The sequence below is a fragment of the Chamaea fasciata genome, unplaced genomic scaffold, assembly GCF_029207755.1.
Source record: "Chamaea fasciata isolate MVZ Bird 193981 ecotype frontalis unplaced genomic scaffold, bChaFas1.0.hap1 SCAF_8, whole genome shotgun sequence".
In the NCBI taxonomy this organism is placed as follows: Eukaryota; Metazoa; Chordata; class Aves; order Passeriformes; family Sylviidae; genus Chamaea; species Chamaea fasciata.
This window is the reverse complement of record NW_027094093.1, coordinates 30233610-30251718: the sequence shown is the minus strand read 5'-3', so window position 1 is coordinate 30251718 and position 18109 is coordinate 30233610. Positions and strand designations below refer to the sequence as shown.

Sequence of the window (18109 nt, the reverse complement as noted above, 5' to 3'; positions counted from 1 at the left end):
TGCGCTGAAGATTAACCTCTGCAGGTACAGTTCTCTCACTCCTTCAGTTTTATAATACAAGGCTTTAAACAGTGCAATTGGTTTCTTGCTCTTAAGGGATTTACTCACAAAGTATCAAACTATTGTTTAATCTTCAGGGGGATGCACTTGCTTCAGCACCTCTGTGCAATCTATTTCCTCCAGTCTCTCCAAGATGGCCAGCACAGCTACCATCAGCAACAAAACCTGGTGTTATTCTTGTGCTCTAAATTTCACACACTGAGCTAGCAGGATTTACAGACTGTGCCTTGGGTTTGAGGAATGAGATTTGTTACACTAGGACAGTTTTCTTTTATCTATTTATTGTGCCTTAATAAGCAGCATCAGTTTCACAGAATTTCTGCACAAGTTTGGGGTTTTTTGTTTGGTTTTTTTGGTTGGTTGGTTGGTTTTGGTTTTTTTGTGTTTTTTTGGGGGGGTTGTGTGTGTGTGTGTGTGTGTGAGAACCATGCACATTTTAAAGCTGAGCACAGAATACACAGATACCATCTATGATTAGGGACAGTTCTTGTTAGCAGAACATGTACAGGACATTCATAATCAAAGACTAAAAATAAGCATTGTCTGGGGGCCAGTCAGGAGGATCACATACCACAAGCCATAGTATTACTGAAACTTTTCATCGACTTAAAGTGGCACGAGTGCATCCTCCTAGAAAGATAATCTGCTTCAGATTTAGAAATCTCAACACTGGAGGACGCACTACAGCTGCTGTTCAGCTGGTTAGTCACTCTTGTTACCTGTTTACCATATCTGATCTGCAATTAGCTACCTTCAGCTGCTGCATGCAGCTTAAAGAGCTGTCTGCAGGCAGATGTCTGCTTTCAAGTAGCTGTCTCGTTCAGCACTATAGAAAACAAAGTTGCTGTGCTAGATTCAGGTCTGTGTTCTGCAAAACCAGTTGTATTTGATATGGGAGGGATGGGGCAGGGGAATAGTTGTGAAGAAATGGCCATGATGGTAACTGCTGGGGTATAAAGCTATCATAGCTAGAGTGCTCTGACTCTAAAGCCAGCTGATGCCCTCCAATTGGATGGACATAATCACAGAAGCACAGAAAAAGACCTTTAAGATCATTGAGTCCAACTGTTATCCCAGCACTGCCAAGCCCATCACTCAACCATGTCCCCAAGTGCCACACCTACAAGTCTTGCAAATCCCTCCAGGGTTGGTGACTCCATTTCCGTGGGCAGCCTGTTCCAAGGCTTCACAACCCTTTTGGTGAATAAATCTTTCCAAATACCCAATCTAAACCTCCTCTGGCACAACTTGAGGACATTCCTCTTGTCCTGTCACTGGTAACTTGAAGGAAGCGACCAACACTGGAATACAAGCAAAGATGTGACTTCACAGTAATGTTGAAATCAGACCAACACCACGCCTTCCATTTGAAAAATCCCAGTTTGCTGAAAAAAGGGGCTTCCCAAACTGTTCTTAAAGAATATGTTCCATGGGCTTTAGGTTAGAAAGCAGAACTAAACCTTCTCAGGTGTGGAATGAGAGCAGACAGCCAAAGTTCTTACCGTGCTCACTGACATTCCTGGTACACAGCACCAGGTAAGGTAAGTCACCTGCCGGAGAGCAGGAATGGACGGACAAAGGTAAATTCTTACATTAATCTGTCACACTGAGCCCTTTAATGTATTCACTTCCAACTGAAACTCCCACTCTTCTGGCTAGCTGCTTCTGTCCCAGTACAGAGGAATGAATCTATTGGTATCAGAGGGAGAGGATGATAACAAACTGAAGTTACAATCCGTATCTGATCCAAAATACCACACCTACAGTGACATAAAAGGCCAGTGCCCCATCCTCTCCCCCACTGCATCCCCACCCTAAACACCCACCTCTCCTCTCATCTATCTGCCATGTGTGCCAAGCTTCCAGACAAGGTCCTGGTCCCCAGCAAAGCAGAACTTGGTGCTGTGCAGAAGGGACAGAAGCAAGAGTAACACCTCCCAAACAACCTGCACACCACACTGGCTGCACCCATGCACACCACAGTCTTCCCCTGCACACACAGCCCAAGACTGCACAGCTGCAATTTCTCTTCCATCACCTCCAGAGTGTGAACAGTGTTTGAGGGTTCTAGTGATAGTTTGGAGAAGCAGTTCCCATACACAGCAAGCTGTGGCAAACCCCTAACATGACACCAGTGTGATGGGGCAAGAAGAAAGGAACTAAACAAGCAGCCCAGAACAGGAGGAAGGAATATTTACATCACCTAGGCTCTACCTGCCACTTCAACTTCCCTCTCTTCGACACCTCCCTGGCAGCTGCAAGCTGCTGCAAGGGAAGCGATGGGAATCTGAGCAGCAAGCTCTCTCACACCTTGTCCCTGTGCAAAAATTCAAATTTAGTCTTTTAACCAGGCAGCATCTATGCATGCTCTAATCACTGACAGCATAAAGCTGTGCACAGTGCTTGGATTTGGGCTCTGAAACTCAAATCCCAGCTCAGCTCATCCCAGCTCAGGAAGCACGGCCCAGAGAATGCAGTACCATGTTCTCCTCGCACTACAAGGAGGAAAATAGTGGGAGCTTAGGGTCAGAAGCATGGAGGATACGTTTGCTGTGTGTTTAAGCTGTATTGCTGAAGATGTTTTGCTCTGCTTTGCATGTGTGTCTGTTCCAGATGGTTCTCCTTGTGTTTAAAAGAAATAGGCATACTTAAAATCTACTTTACAAAACCTCAGCAAATTAACACTGATCTTTTCCAGACAATTCTTCAAATGAATGTTCTGCAAATGCCTCCTCACAGCGTGCAAAGATTTAGATATGCTGGGAACTGGCTCCGCAAAGGATGCTCTCTAACAAGAGGAATTTAAGCACTGAAACCAGTTCAATTTTCTGCTTTTTGATTTTAATATAAAAAGAAATACTTTCTGCAAGGAAAGACTCAGCTTTCATCACCAGAACCTTAGCACAGACTTCACAGGCTAAGCCAGTTCACAGCTAAGCACTTTTCATAAACATGACACATCTCTTGGCTTACAGAGGTTCTGGAGAAGCAAAGAACAGGCTGTGCTGACATCTGGTGGCTTTTTCTGCAGGCAAAGAGTTCATGGCACTAGGTCTTGGCTTTTCACTGCCTTTTTTTTTTTTTTTTTTTTTTTCTTCTTCTTCTTTCCTGATGTAACTCCTTCATTTCCTTACAAGATTGAAAGCATTATGATAAACAAATTGTTTCCACTGACTGGTGGACAGTGCTATCCTGGGTAAGTCTTCCTGCAAAGCAAGAAAAGAGCCTTTGTTGTGCATTATTAGTTACAGTGGAGAAAAAGTCTCAATTTCAAAGCATATTTTTTCATGAAAAAAAAATTTTTAAATGTACATTCACTGCCACAGGAAAGGCTGCTATTGCGTATCAGATGAGGTGCAAACCTCACCATTAAAGCACTGCAAATCACCAGAAGTGGCAGCAAGAAGCAAAGGAAGTGGTTGGGGAAACGTTTGAAGCTGGGTCCGTTTCTCTGACTCAATAGGAAACGGGGAGTAGAGAAGAGTCAATATCCTGATAAAACGAAAAGCAAAAAAAGTTGTGTACTGGGCGTTTCTTGACTCGTTAATCACTTGTTAATCTGTGCCAAGTAATCCTGTGGAAAGGAAGCAATAGAAGGCGGATCAGGTGCCAACCAAGGAGCCTGAGCTCAGTTCAAGCTGTTCAATAAACAAAAGTGTGCATTTGCCTTCGGCATTTGTAATGCCTTCAGTCATCTGCCCTGCTCTGTACCTGGGATCCTATCAGCCACGGGAGACCAAGCATGAGTATCGTATGTTCTGGTTTTAGCTTCTTGATCTTTGGACATTCAGGATTTCTGTGGCTATTAGCTTCCAAAGACAAGAGCCTATCATGGCTGTGGGAACTCTTGGACTGCTACTTGTAGGCACATTTTTAAATAAGTGATCTGTCAGGGGATGTTAAATACTGCCAGGGAGTGAAAGAGAAACACCACAGCTTTCAATATATTTCTGGATCACCTTAAAGTCACAATGTTTACATCAGATAAGGCAGTTAACTGTAAAAGCGGTGCTTATCAGATCTTTGAGTTCTCCTTTATGGCACTGGACAATTCAGCTGTCCATGTCAGCAGATTTTTCTTAACTCTTGCTTCTTCAAAAGGCAACATAACTACCTCTAGGCAGAAAAATAATTAAAACTGTTGGATGCAGAAAGTATAGTGTGACAAAGCCAGAAAAAAACAAGATGCCTATTGGAGTAGTTCATCAATTCAATTCCAGAATTATGAAAACGCACCATTTTTATACCTTTAGTTCTATGGAAAGCAGCACTGCTTTGCTATCTCTGCACCAAGAGTGTTGCACATGCAGATTTTGCTGTTTATTCAGTTACAGTTACCTCTTCTTCCTATTTATGATAATTCCTTTCCAAATTTCCTCTCTTCTTCAGTAGCAATGCTTTCACACTGCCTAATCAAAACTCCAGTCTCTCTGAAGTGATTTTTTCCTCCAACAAACAGCTAAGCCTGACACACCACCCCAGGGTTCCAGTTTGACTGCCTTTCCCTGCTACAGTGTTATAACTCAGGATAAATTTTATCTTATTTCAGAGTCCTCTCTGGCTATTGTTCTTTTGTTTAACAAAAAAATGGTGAATGGTTTCAAGAACATCCCACTGTAACACGAATCCTTATTAACCCCACAATGCCTAAGACCACTGGCAAAGCAGTATGACTTACCCCACTACACCTTTAATTAAAAACAGCTGTAAACCAATGCAGTTCATGATTTCTGCCAGGATAACAAACCACAGTACTAGCTCTGTGATTTCTTTCAACAGAAAGAGCATTTCAAAAAAACATGGGCAAAGACATCTCAGGCTTTACTAATTTATTAGCCGCTGTTCAGAGATTTCATACAGTACTCAACAATCCTGGAATCAAACCTACTTTGATACAAGGCTGTACCATATCCCACCAAAAAAATGTTGGAACAGCATCTTTCCTAACAAGTTTTCGGTTATTATCTCTGGTTTTGTGGGGTTTACTGGAAAGAAGCATTACTGAAATTCCCATTTAAAAAAAAAAAAAAAAAAGAAGAAAGAAAAAAAAAAAGAAAATAAAACAACCACAGTAGAAAAACACTTCAGAAAGAAATCAGTTTACAAGTGTGGCCATTGAGAGCATTACAAAAGGCTCCACTGTGCTGCTGGAGAAAGGAGCCAATGAAGTGCCATTGCCAGAGTGAACTGAGCTCACACAGCAGTAGTTTAACTCTTCCCTTGGAAAGAGAAGTTGATCTGGAGTGCCAGTCACATAATTCTTGAATATTTGCAGTAGAACATTAACAGTTTTTCTCACTGATGCTGTAGAATTGCTCTTCCGCTGTACCAGACTTGATCTGACACTGCAAGTTTGGAACTGTGCAAGCCCAGAAAGGACAATTGTTAAAATGTGGTTACTCTTTCAAACACAAATACTTTAGAGAAAAGGGACCACAAAACTAATCCAAATCTGTCTGAAAGGGCTGGAGACCAAATTCAAATCCCCAGAACAGGAGGAAAAGAATGGCAGTGCTTGCTCAGTCTGAGAGCCTGCATGTGCTGACAGGCACCATTTAGATGCCTTGGCAGGCCAGCCTGAGACACTGACGTCTCTGGTACACTATCTGCTCTTACAAAGTTACCTTCACTACTGGAAATTTGGCTGAACAAAGATGAGACAGTCTGGAGAGCAATGCATCAGCTTGCACTGTCTGAGAAGATGAGCACAAACTTGTATTAACCACATAAACCTGCAAACATGACTGACTGTGTAAAAAGGCAGCTGAACATGGGCCCATGTTTGGGGAGCAGGTACCAGCAACAGAGAGGCTGCCTGCACAGAAAGAGAAGGCAAGAGGTCAATTCTCCTTATAAATTCATCAGGGCATGCATAACGGCATCTACATCCCAGGAGAACATAGGTGACTTCAGTGACACAGGACTCCTCCTTACAAGAAAAAGTTACAGTAATTTAGTCACAGTTGAGAAAGTGGTAGAGCTCTTTCACAAGAGAATAAAACTCTTGAAGCAAAGCTGTTGGTGAGTAAAACAGCCTAAACCAGAGAGTTGTCAGGAAGGATGAGGAAAATGAGGTGGGAACAATACAAAGAGGGTTCTTTGGCCCTACATCTAAAATAAAGGGAAATTTTACTTAGATACTTTGGAAAGCACACATGTCAATAAAAACAATCATCAAAGCTCTAGGAAATGGTAGGGTTACTCCTCCAGAAAGTCTCATGGATAGTGTACTGTCAGCTCTCACCAAGAGCTCAGTGTAGATGTGTAGGTCTAAAGCAATTGCACGTGAGGTCTCATCCAATTTAGCAGAGTTTGTGCCCAAAAAGCTTGCTAAGGCACAGAGCCAGCATCATTCCTATTTCAGTGAAGAGAGGCTTAAAGGCACAGTGTCCCATGTTGGTACCCCCTAAAAAGCATTTCATAAGTGATGTCTACCAAAAGGCACTTTATTGGATGCATGATTATTTTCTATTATTCTTAATTTGGTTCATGTAGTAGGAAAGCCTGGGATTCCCAAGAACAAACACACAGCAACAGAGTACTTGGCTCACGGAAAGAATAAGGGAATCAATTCCAGTCTTCAAGACATGTGGCTCACAGACTGGGCCTCTCCTCGCAAAAAAATGCAATCATTCAGGTTTTATTCTTAAAACTGAAACCATGAGCTTTCACTCCACTTGGAAAAATGCCCAATTCCTACTTAGGCACACTGATATCTGGGCAGAACTCAAGCTGCTACCCCTAAGTAAAGGTGTCTCCATGAAGCAAAGCTAGAAACAGGCGAGCTGCTCCTTGGACACAAAAGCCTCCCAACAGACATTTGTCCCTTTCAGCATGCTAAAGAGGGCTGGAAGAGAGGATAATGGAAAGCATTCACCACTGAAAAGCATGAAACACTGGCCAGTCTGCACTATTTAAACAAAAGAGACCAAACATAAAATAAGAGAAGTAAAGCTGTGACTTGAAACAGAGAGATTCTCTTCCCAAGTTCTTTAAAATACCCAGTGATTTGGTCATAAAATATTTCATTTCATTTGAAGGAGGTTTCACTTCATTTTCATTAGAAGTTAGTACTGTGATGGGACCATCCTGTGCATTGTGTAATTTCCATATGCAGTTACTGTCTGCTGTGGGATCACACCAAGAACGTGTGTCACGGGTCAGGGATGGCACTGCCTGAGGCTCAAGAGCCAAGCACAGCAAAAAGAAAAGGGAGGAAGAAAAAAAGTCATGTTCACCCGTTTTTCTTCTCCCAGCCTTAGCATATTGACAGAAATTAATTTCTATAGGAAGGGAATTGCACTGTTTGCGAAGAAATCCTCTAGGATTTATTGATCTTTAAGAAAAATCTCATTAAGCAGAATAAGGAAAATTTACAACAGGTATGGGAAAACAAAACAATCCCTTGGGATCTTCACCAGGCTGAAACAGGATTAGCTCTGTAGTTTCTGTAATCTTCCTCACAGAAGAATGCTAATTCCGTCTCATTTGCTAGAACGAATAAAAAATTAAGTATTTAGCACACCAGTAAACGAAGCACCAACAGCCAACTATTTAGAATCTTAGAAGACAATTAGCAACTTTATGGTCAAAGACAATTATAAAACACCACACATTTTCTTTTTTTCCTCATCATATTTTTGAAAAAGGTTGCCAGTATTAAAGGCGTCATTTAACCTCATAAAAAAACACCCCAAACAAACAAAACCACCAAGAACATGAATGTATAGAAATAAACATGTACACAAGACCCCTCAAGATTTGTTTAACACAGTCTTCAGATTTGTTTGTATAAGCATTCAGCAAATTAAGTGATTGCATTTCTAACACCTTCAAATGCTAGGCAAGTAGTGAAGCGTGATACACTCTTTTTTGGTGCATTTTTCTGTTAGGAAAGGGAGAAAGAAGTTTCTTTCTTCCATTAAATTAGCCTGTAGGTATAATAATTTAATACTTAGAGGATCAGTAGAATATTTTACAGATCACTTTACATTCTCCCTCATGACCCATCAAAATATGTGTCTGAAGAAGTTAATTTTTTGCCCTGCTGATGATTAATTCATGAGGCTTCGACAATATGCAAAGTGAAAGACACAAATTGGCTTCTCCAGCAATACCTTCAAATACCTCTAATTATTCACAGGGGATATGGCAGAGCTAAAGGACCCACAAAGGTTCAGAACAGTCACAATTCTTTCAACCCAGTAGGTCAAGGACTTCCTCTTCTAAAACAATAAGTCAGCAACATTACTAATTCAGAACAGAGACAAATCTGATGGAATGCCTTCACAATTATTAAACATGGAACTCTTTAAGGTGCTGAGCCAATAAATTCCACATTCGTTTTTTAAATTAAACCTTAAGTTAATGAAGTCTGCCTGTCTTGTAAAAAAAAAAGAGTAGAAGGGATTTTAGAATCTCAACTAGAAAACAGACAAGACTATTTGTAATGAATACTGAACACTTTATTAACATACACCCTGCTTTTAAAAAAAAATGCAAGCATTAACTTTGCTGACTGGATAATAACTGTAATAATAATCACTACTACAGAGGCTTTCCTGAGGATACTTATCTAATGTCCTCATAATTTATAACTCTCTAGCCCAATCCTGTATAGTGTCAAAGGCAATCAACTGCAGCTTAGGAAAAATGTTATGTTCTGCATGTATCAGAATTTCCCAGATTTTCTAACGGTGATTCTGATTGTTTTATTCTAGTAAGTCTTGTCCAGACTAGATGCTGGAAAAATTTCATATCTCAATAGGAGATTTCAAATTTTTTTACTGATTTAAAGAAAATTTACAGAATTACCATTGTGTACAAAATGAGGACCAGTGGTACATGATACATGGTATCACCTCCTTGGCTTACTCTTTTCTGCTTCTCGTTGAAGGAAGAAAGTAAAATCTTCAAGATATTACTGCAAAGACCCCACTTCTAACTTAGCTAATTTACACATGAAGATGCAAATCATATGACATGATTTGCATCATATCCAAATTCAAAATCACATAATAGCACATTGCATTTTCCAAAGAATGGACTTTCCTCTTCTATCACAGATATCCTCTATATACTAATGACAATAACTGCTATTATTCTGAAAAAAAAGAAAAAAAAAAAGCAGCTTTAAATTATTTTCTGCCCTAAATGAACCACCCCCCTCCCAGACAGAGACAGAGACACAGAATAGGCTGTTGCATTCCTATTTCCTTTCAGTGTAACATTTAGTCTGATGTTTTGACACTTTTTTGAGATCACATCCAGCAGGTTTCACTGCTGTAGCTACAAACCCCGTTTCAAAGACAGATAATATATACAAAGACCTACCCATACCCTTTTGAAAGAAGACAGCTTTGTTATTTCTAATTCAACATTTGGCACTGTCATCAGTCCCTCTCCTGAACTGCACTGCCTCTTATGCCTTACATAGATAAAGATCATAGTTAAATTAATCTCCTGCTAAATAAATTGCAAATCTGTAAGGCTTGGGTGCCAGTAATCCTCACTTTTTCTCCCACCCTGCAGACAAAAAGACCTGGTGTAGTAAAAACTATGATTCATATTACAGGAACACTCAAAGACCTTTAGGAAAGGTATATTAGGACCAGTTGTAGTTCACACCAGAAAAAAAAACATTGAAGAGACACCCCAAGTCACTTAAAACCAGAAAAAAATCCGCAGGAACCAGGAGAGCCAAGTAACCTAAGGGAAAGAAATCCCATTCAGTAGCTGGGGAGCAATCAGTGAGCACCAGGAGCAGGAGGGAGCCTCCTCTGTGAAGCCCCTGCACTTAGGGCACAGGCAGTGAAAGCTTTCCAGCCAGGCAAATCAGATTCAAATGAGCAAACTGTCCATATCAAGGTGGAATGCGACCACATCCCTTAAGTACCCTGCTGCCACAAAGTCATTCAGCCACATTTGTGAGAAGCCCAAAGGACAGCCAGGGACCATCAATTTTATCATGACAGACATTTCTTTACATTATTACCAAAAGACATGCCCTATATGTAGTCTCCTGTCAAAATGTGAGAAATCAGGTCAAGTTTCAACTCTTTGCTATGTTCAGCACATTCTCTAAACGATACTGCTCGAGCTTTCCTGAGCAATCTGCCTATCAGGCACTGTATGCTGCACATTAAACAAATCTAATCTTATTTCATTATTCCATGCTGGTTCCACTACTTACGTTTCTAACCAAAACATCAGTTTAAATGTTACTGATAAGACTAAGCAGACACGGTACTAATAACCTATCTGTCAATCATTTAAAATTACTCTCAGCAGAATTATAAGCATACCCTCTAAAAATCACAATTTGCATTCTGAACATTTGGAGTGCAGATACCTGCTGCCCTCAGACCAATGATTTGAATAATGCTTCCCTGAATAATTATCAAGTCGTGTAAAGAGCATCAGAAATAGCATTTACTTTTCAGCAGCCTGTCCAAACATAATCAGCCAGTTATCAGTTTAATGCTACCACAAGGAACAGCATCTTCAGTCAATACAAATGTACTCCTACCTACTCCAGCTGCTTTCAGCGTGCTGTCTTCCTTCAAAATCAGTTTGTCATCATCTTCCAAACTCACTACAAGCTCACCAGTCTACAAATCAGAGAACCAGAATACAAAGATAAGAGGAATTTACTGATTTCCTCTGCTCCAGTCTTGTTTGACAGTGCAGAGATCTGCCTGCATAAAAGTATGCAAAAGGGGAAGAACACAGCTAGTAAACTTACCTTAGATTTGTGTGCTTGGTGAATAATCTTCATTGTATCTGAAAGGAAAAAAGTGTTTTCCTAAAATAAGGCTTAATAACAGACAACACTGAAAGTTGTACTTGGGGAAAGACAAACAAACAAAGGGGGGAGCTTCAAAATATTTTCTTATTAACAATTTTGTGTATTCAACCTGAAAGAGGAGAAAACATCTGAATCTCACAGTCCTGCGGCCACAGGCTTAAAGCAGTCAATGCAACATTAAGGTACCACATCCTATTGGGCTTCTGTGTGCTGGCTGAATTACAATAACCAACTAATGACCATCTCAATTGCCAGTCAAAACACATCAATTTAAATGCCACTTAGGGTGTTTTAATAGGTTTTACACATGCAATTGGGGCAGGACCAACAGCATTTATGCGCTGTCAACTGCTACAGCTGATAGGCAGCAAGTGATTAAGACACAATAACCTGATCACTTCAGATCATCCCTTGAAATTTTCCTTCTCGTGAATAAAAACACCCACCATCCACGGTAGAAATTTCGTTAAGCAAGTTCATTTTACATTAACATCTACAGCCTCTCCTCTTTAATGCTACACCTTTTTCAATAATTTTTATCTTACGTTTGTGCCGTGTAGTGGTTTTAGAATTAAAAAAAAAAAAAATGTACCACTTCCTTCTGACAATATGGGCAGGGCTTTGCTAACAGAAGGGAAAAACAGGGGAAAATAACACAGTCACCAAAGCAACTGGATGAGGGCAAAGATCCAGAGGGAATGGCTTAAAGCCATACAACACCAGATTGAACTCTGAAGACTCTGTGTTTGAACAAATTTGGAGTAACACACCAATCCCTTCCCAGCAAAGAAGAAAAACCAGTTCTGCTTGTCTGCTCATTTTCTGTTCTAGTTTAGTTTTGTGCATTGAGTGAACATTACATATTGAAATAGTCTGGTAAGAGAAGGATGCAGCAAAGTTAACTACTGGCTAAACCAACTTTCAAATTACCAGGAGCAAGTATTCAGATGTTCAGAATAATAAAGACCACATTCCCGCTCAGAAGTTTGCTTCCATACCATTCTAGCCCATTTTGAACACTACATAATGTAAGAAGTATTCTGTATTCTCACTGCAGAGGTAACTGAGAAGGCAGCCTTGGCATGTTGTAATAACTGTGCTATTAGAAGCAAGACAGACATTAAATTGCAATTACCAGAATCCATCTTGCATAGAAACATTACAAAAAGACTAAGCAATAACAGAAAAAAATACATTGCAATCGTGAAACCTTTCCATTACAGCAAATAAACCCAGCCTGTGCCTGTTAGGTTTCAGCTCCTCTGTCTACTTTGATACATTCCCTTTTCTCTAGTCTTTGCCCAGTCATGCCCTGAAGTATTGCCTCAGTTTTACTTGCTCAGAACTCCACCACTGGCACCCAGCAGTTTACCATGGGTTCATCTGAGCTATTAAATGGCTTCTTTAACTCTGTTACAGAGATGAAACTACAGTCTCTTCTCATAAGCTAAGTCCTCTGACTAGCCTTTGCTATTTCATCTCCATTTGGTCCCACTCAATCATACTGCCAATTTTTTATCTTGCCTTTTCTGATAATAGGTCTACCATGGCAACTGATAAGATACGACTTTCTAAGTGATTTTATGAACTACCTGCCATACTGCTCCACATTCGTGGATGAAAGAAATAAAACTGAGAAGCAGCTCATGGAACTAGCTGGCATCCAGACTGCCAACATCAGTGAAAAGATGGCAATGAAAAGGTACTAAGATAAGACTGACTCAGAAGAGTTCTACAGCAAGAACAAGAATAATCCATACAAAGAAATGAAGAAAAAATGGAAGTCAGAAGCTTTGAGATGTGAGCACTAATCCAAGAGCAAAAATGTGATGGCACTATATATGATGTTAAAATGAAGTGGTGCTGAATTCTGCAGGGAAGAAGCTGAAACAGACAAGGTGAGAGACAACCCTTCCGAGATTTCTGGCACTGCCAAACAAAACAGGAGAAAAAGTTTGGCTCTTACTGGCACTATTCATGCAGAAGTCTCACTGCCTCTTCCTCACAAAAACATAAGACAGCAGAGCACTGTAGAGACAGCAGAGATGCCAAAAACATGAACCTGGATGATTCACAGCCTGAGGGGAAGGTGAGGAACCTGGCTTTGATCTTCCTGTGTGAAAATCTTCCTGCAGTTAGCACCATCACAGTAAGAGTAGGCCCCCAGTAACTGGTGCAACAGGTTTTAAAGTTATGTTCAGTCCTACCCAGCACAATCAGGCCCTCAGCCACCAGATATGTCTTGGGAAAAGCTAAACTGATCTCCAAGTGATGAAAGAACTGACAGCTGGGACAGGCAGCACTAGGGATACAACTGAGAGCAGCAGTTCTAGACAGGAACCTCTCAAACCACCAAAGCCACATACGGGGTGAAGGGCACCTCCAAATTCAAATTTACAGACGTTAAGACCTTAAGTAACACATTAAAAATAATAAAAAACATTCAAATCCCTGCCACTGATGTATCATCAATCTTAATCCCTAACTTTTTCTGGCTTCAGTCTGCACTTTCTGTTTCACCATCAGTAACAGCACAAAATTAAATAATTTGCCTTTTTTTTTTTTTTTAATAGGCAAATAGAGTTTATTACCCTTCCCATGCATTAAATAGATCTCTCACTCAGTTCCTTGAATCACCACAGAGGAAGGAGTTTGTCAACTCCAAGAACATGGGAGACAGAGAATCACTTGCAGGAAAACTCCAAGGGAACTTTGAGAATTGCCAAGTATAGGAAAAGATATGTGACTGACATCCAAGTTTACAAACTCCAAAAAAGGAAGTAACTCAGCCTATTTAAAAAGTTTTCTTAGTCCCAAACAGATGAATTGCACACGTCCATGCCAATTTACACAAAAGGAAATACATATAGCTTTACATTAGAGGATAAAGTCAGGTTAAATTTCACATAATGCTATTTCATACCACCAGCATGTATTTAAGAGCTTTCATGTCTACTCGGAGCAAAGTTCCCCTGTTTTTCTTATATTGTGTGAGCTATTTAAGTAAATAAGTCTTAAGCATTTTCTCCTTCTTGCCTTCAGCTTCTGCTTCACCATCAGTAAATAGATATTGAAGCACACAAACACACAGAGAACTACAATTTCAAAGTGTTTCGAGATCACAAGCTGCTCATTAGGGCAAAGACAGAGTTAAAAGGCACTTATAAAAGTAATAAAAAATTAATATCAAAACCCATCAGTTCCTAGTAGCAAATAATGTAAACCATGCACCCTAATTCAAAGATTAAAACACATCTTCAAAATAATGGTCAAGTTCTGCAGACAAGATCCCAAAGGCATAACTCCAGCTAAAAGAGGTGGATAGAGCTGCAAATGTAGGCAGGCACAGGCACCAACATTAATATTGTACAGCAGTTGTCTTTTAAGTTGTATAAGAGCTGGTGTAAAATATTATGTGGTCACTTGACAGTAATTTATAAATGAAAAATAAAAACCACCTACCATACTTGTAATTCTTAAAAGGAGGAGGAAGTCCTGTTCTTGAAGACACATCTATTAAAATAAAAGCACAAAGTTAAAACAAAGGTCTCTTTTTTAATTATTTCCAATAGTTGATTTTCCATGATTGTGCAACATATGCATCCCCTGGGCAGCCTTTACATCAAAATAAATCTGCAACACAGGAGACTTGTTTGAGCATCAAATGCTGAAATACAATCTTTGGCCCAGATTCTATAGTGACTCCATATGTGAATAACTTCATTTGAGCATGAAGTCCCTCTGAACAAAACACCCCACGAGGACAGTGATTCAGTGCAATTAGGGTATGATCACGGGAGTCTGATCCTTCAGAAATCTGCCAGGAACATCCTTTTAATGGTTTGCCCAGTATCTCTCCCTACCTTATACAAACAGCTGACAACTGTCATTCAGAACTGAATCGTTTGGTAAACAATCAGAACCAGCCAGGAAAAGGAAGCCAAACTGTAGAAAATTAACTCTTTAGCGGCCTGCAGGACACAGCCCATATGTAACTGCAGGAACATTGACACCTTCCCTGGTGCCAGTGCTCCCTCTGACTGAAACAGGACCTCAGAAGGCTCAGCCACCTGTGGGGTGTCCAGCAGCAAGGTGGCTGAAACCATGATTTCTTCAGTAGTTTAACAATTCATCTCAAACTGCCTGCTCAAAACAGATTACAGTAAAGGAAGGAACAGGGCTTTTGGACCCCTGTAGAATGAGGTTCTAAAAAGTCTTATTCAAGACATTGGCTTTGTCTCAAATAACAGCGAGTTGCAATATTGCACACATCAAAAGCAAGTTTCTTAGCATTGTTTTTCTTCTTCATAGCAGCAGCTGTGCCATATGTTCTGAAAGTGCTTGCAGTTCTCTAAAAGCATCCTAAGATCGTCATGCCTATCACTGTCTAGAAGTACAGAAATTGCCAAACACAAGACACCCATGCGTCCCAGGGCAATGTCCTAGGAGTTGCTCAAATGTTATCATCTATAACAGCTCAAGACTTGTTTAAGCTGACTTCATGCAAAAAAAAAAAAAAAAAAAAAAAAAAAAAAAAAAAAAAAAAGTTATTTTGTACCCTTTGAATGTCTCCATTGAGGTGTGTGGAAATACACCTGCAGGATTAAGGGTAACACCCTAATTACCAAGTCACTGTGTGGGCTGGTCTGCAGTACTTAACTTTTAGATTCACTGTCACTTTCAACGAGGCTTCTAAAAGAGAAAGCCCACAGATGAATAAATCTGCACCGCAAAGCTCAAGATGGAGACAGAAACAGAAACAAACATGCACAGTGAGACCACACAGTGTCAAAAACAAATTTTCAAGATTCTCTCCTCTCACAAATAACAAACAGACTTGCATTCCCACATTCCACACATTTGTGCAGTTAGGATCAAAGACTTTCTAAACTCTATTAATTTACTCCTATTAATTTATGAGTATTTGCCTGACAGCACCACTCAAGGAGCCTGAGGCACTGAGCCAAATGGAGCAATGTCCTTGTTTCCTTTAGACTAAATGTGGGGATGTGGGCAGGGGGAGCAGTTCATCCAAATTCACGCATGGCACACCAACTATGGAAGCTCTTATTAACTCCAGACCTTTCATCTAAGGAAGGAAAGCACACAGGGGATGTAAACACAAATCTGGCATCTCTACCAAAGCCACAGAATTTGCTCTCCTCCACTTTCTTGTGCAGAGACAGCAACACTTGGGACTGAAGTAAACGAATGAGACAACCACATCTTACCCTTCCTCACAAAAGCAATGAACTCCTTCACTGTCTGCTCCAAGGGAACTCCATGGTACACCACAGGCCTGAAGTTCCGGTGCTCAAAAGAGCGGACGAGACGAACTGTGACAGTTGAGCTTTCTGCTGACATGAGAATTAATTCTGAACAACCTGGGAAACATTAATGGGAGGAATTATTGCCTTTCCCTCTGCTCATGAGCACAGCAGGAAAACAAGGTGCAGGTGGGCCTCGTGCAAAGAATGAAACAGGGTGAGAAATCCAACAGTATCGTGCCTTTCAGGGTTTCACTTCTATGATTCCTACTGGAGCAGTACTAGGGTCTCAAAACAAACAGGGTATTACTGATACTGCACACCACACACTCCAGGATCTGTGCTGTGTAATGCCACACCAGACTCCCCACCAAACATGCAGAAGTGCTATGGATAAAAGCAAGTGTGTTGTGTGGGCTTTAAGTGACTGAAGACTTTACCTGCTGGGAGACTAACCCTGTGCTCTAGAAGAATGTCCTAATACAAACAAACCCAAAAACTTTTTTAACATACTTATGTTGTAAAGAGTGTAATACTCTGAAAAATGCCTAAGCTGTTACACAATGCTCATTTTCACCTCCCCAGGGAAAGTGAAAAACCACCCCCACATACACAGGCAAATAATTTTCCTGGTACACTACTACATAACTAAGGGACTTAATTTATAATAGTCAGTCTCTAGAATGGCTCTGTGGGCTTAAACTAGAGAGCAGATCCTAAAATAGAGTGGCCTTGTCAACCCAAAACTCTCTTCAAACAAGCCCAAGTATCGTTCCCTTGGTTTTTTTTCTCTCCACAGGAAAATAAGCTCTTTTCTACCTCAACAAACTCCTCTATTTTTGGCACTGGGCATCCCTCAGCTTCCTGGCCACGTGGTAAAGTGCCACTAGCTGCCACAGCAACCAGCAAGGACTGCAGCCCATGTGCTCCAACATCAGCACGACCTTTGCACCACCCATCCCTGGGCAGGCATCTCAGTCACCACCTCCAGTCCTGAGAGAGAACCTTTAACCTATTCACCCCTTTATGTTCTTTCTTCTTTTTTGTGTGTCTTTTTTTTTTTTCCTTTTTTTGCCGTGGGGTTATTTAAGTGCCCCACCATCATGCAGGTGCATCCCACCCTTGGCTGTATTTATCCCAGCTGTAGCCTGGCAAAGCAACCTACCAATATTTTGATCAAGCACTATCTTTAGAGCGGGGACAAAGACCTTGCAGCACACAAGGCAACTTCCTTCTACACCGCCTTGATTAATTACCATCCCCCCCCCAGTTCAAATTCCATTTTAAATGAGCTGTGTGTAACACACCACACAAATAACACATGCCAATCAAAAAAGAGCATACTTTGCACCTGAAAATAACTCGATTTGTACTAAGCAGGAAAGATGGATGTTTTCTTGGTGCTATTCCACATGGGCTGGCGACTTGGGGGCTGCAGTAAAGGGCACAGCATTCAACTCACTTGCTCCTAAGCAGCACGGAAAAACACTGTGGGAACACAGAATCGGGAGCTCAATCAGAAATCGCCAACTTTCACATTTACTACTCAAACCCATCGCACGTAGGGCTGGGACCATGTACTACCCCGCGCCTCCACGGGGACAAGAAGGCAGGCGGGAGTCGCTGGTGGCCCCTTCCTCTGGGAGAGAGGGACCTCCCCGACCCCGCAGCAGCACCGGAGCCGCCGCCCGCCCTCAGCGCCCCCCGACCTCGCCCCGCCGCCCGCCCGCCCGGGCCCGTTACCGCTCTCCCCCGGCACTTCCGGGTCCCGCCCCGCCGCTCCGCCAATCGCGTCCTTTCGGAGGCAGCCCCGAGACGCGCGATTGGCTGCGAGGGCTCCGTCGCGCCCCTCGCGCCGCCGTTTTCTCCTCACGCCCAGATGAATGGGAGGCACCCGCACCGCCTCCGCATTGGCTTCTTGCCCGCCCTATGCCCGCCCCCGACCCGCGCTGATTGGTGCTCGCTGGGCCCGCGG

General features: G+C 41.5%; 1 protein-coding gene across 2 annotated transcripts; it reads right to left on the bottom strand.

The window, feature by feature from the left end:
• Positions 1-2523: 2523 nt before the first annotated feature.
• Positions 2524-17989, bottom strand: CUNH2orf76 (chromosome unknown C2orf76 homolog). 2 transcript variants are annotated; one of them, XM_066190323.1, is made up of 8 exons: positions 17878-17989; positions 17486-17622; positions 16575-16611; positions 16099-16251; positions 14330-14380; positions 10805-10842; positions 10589-10670; positions 2524-3266 (listed from the first exon to the last, which is right to left on the bottom strand). In XM_066190323.1, exons 4-8 carry the CDS (start codon positions 16229-16231, stop codon positions 3208-3210), a joined length of 363 nt encoding a protein of 120 aa, XP_066046420.1. In that variant the 5' UTR covers positions 16232-16251; positions 16575-16611; positions 17486-17622; positions 17878-17989; the 3' UTR covers positions 2524-3207. The 2 variants fall into 2 exon arrangements, with proteins under 2 accessions (XP_066046420.1, XP_066046419.1); XM_066190322.1 differs by lacking the exon at positions 2524-3266 and adding an exon at positions 4875-7551 and having other exon boundaries at positions 17878-17983.
• Between the last annotated feature and the right edge of the window lie 120 nt (positions 17990-18109).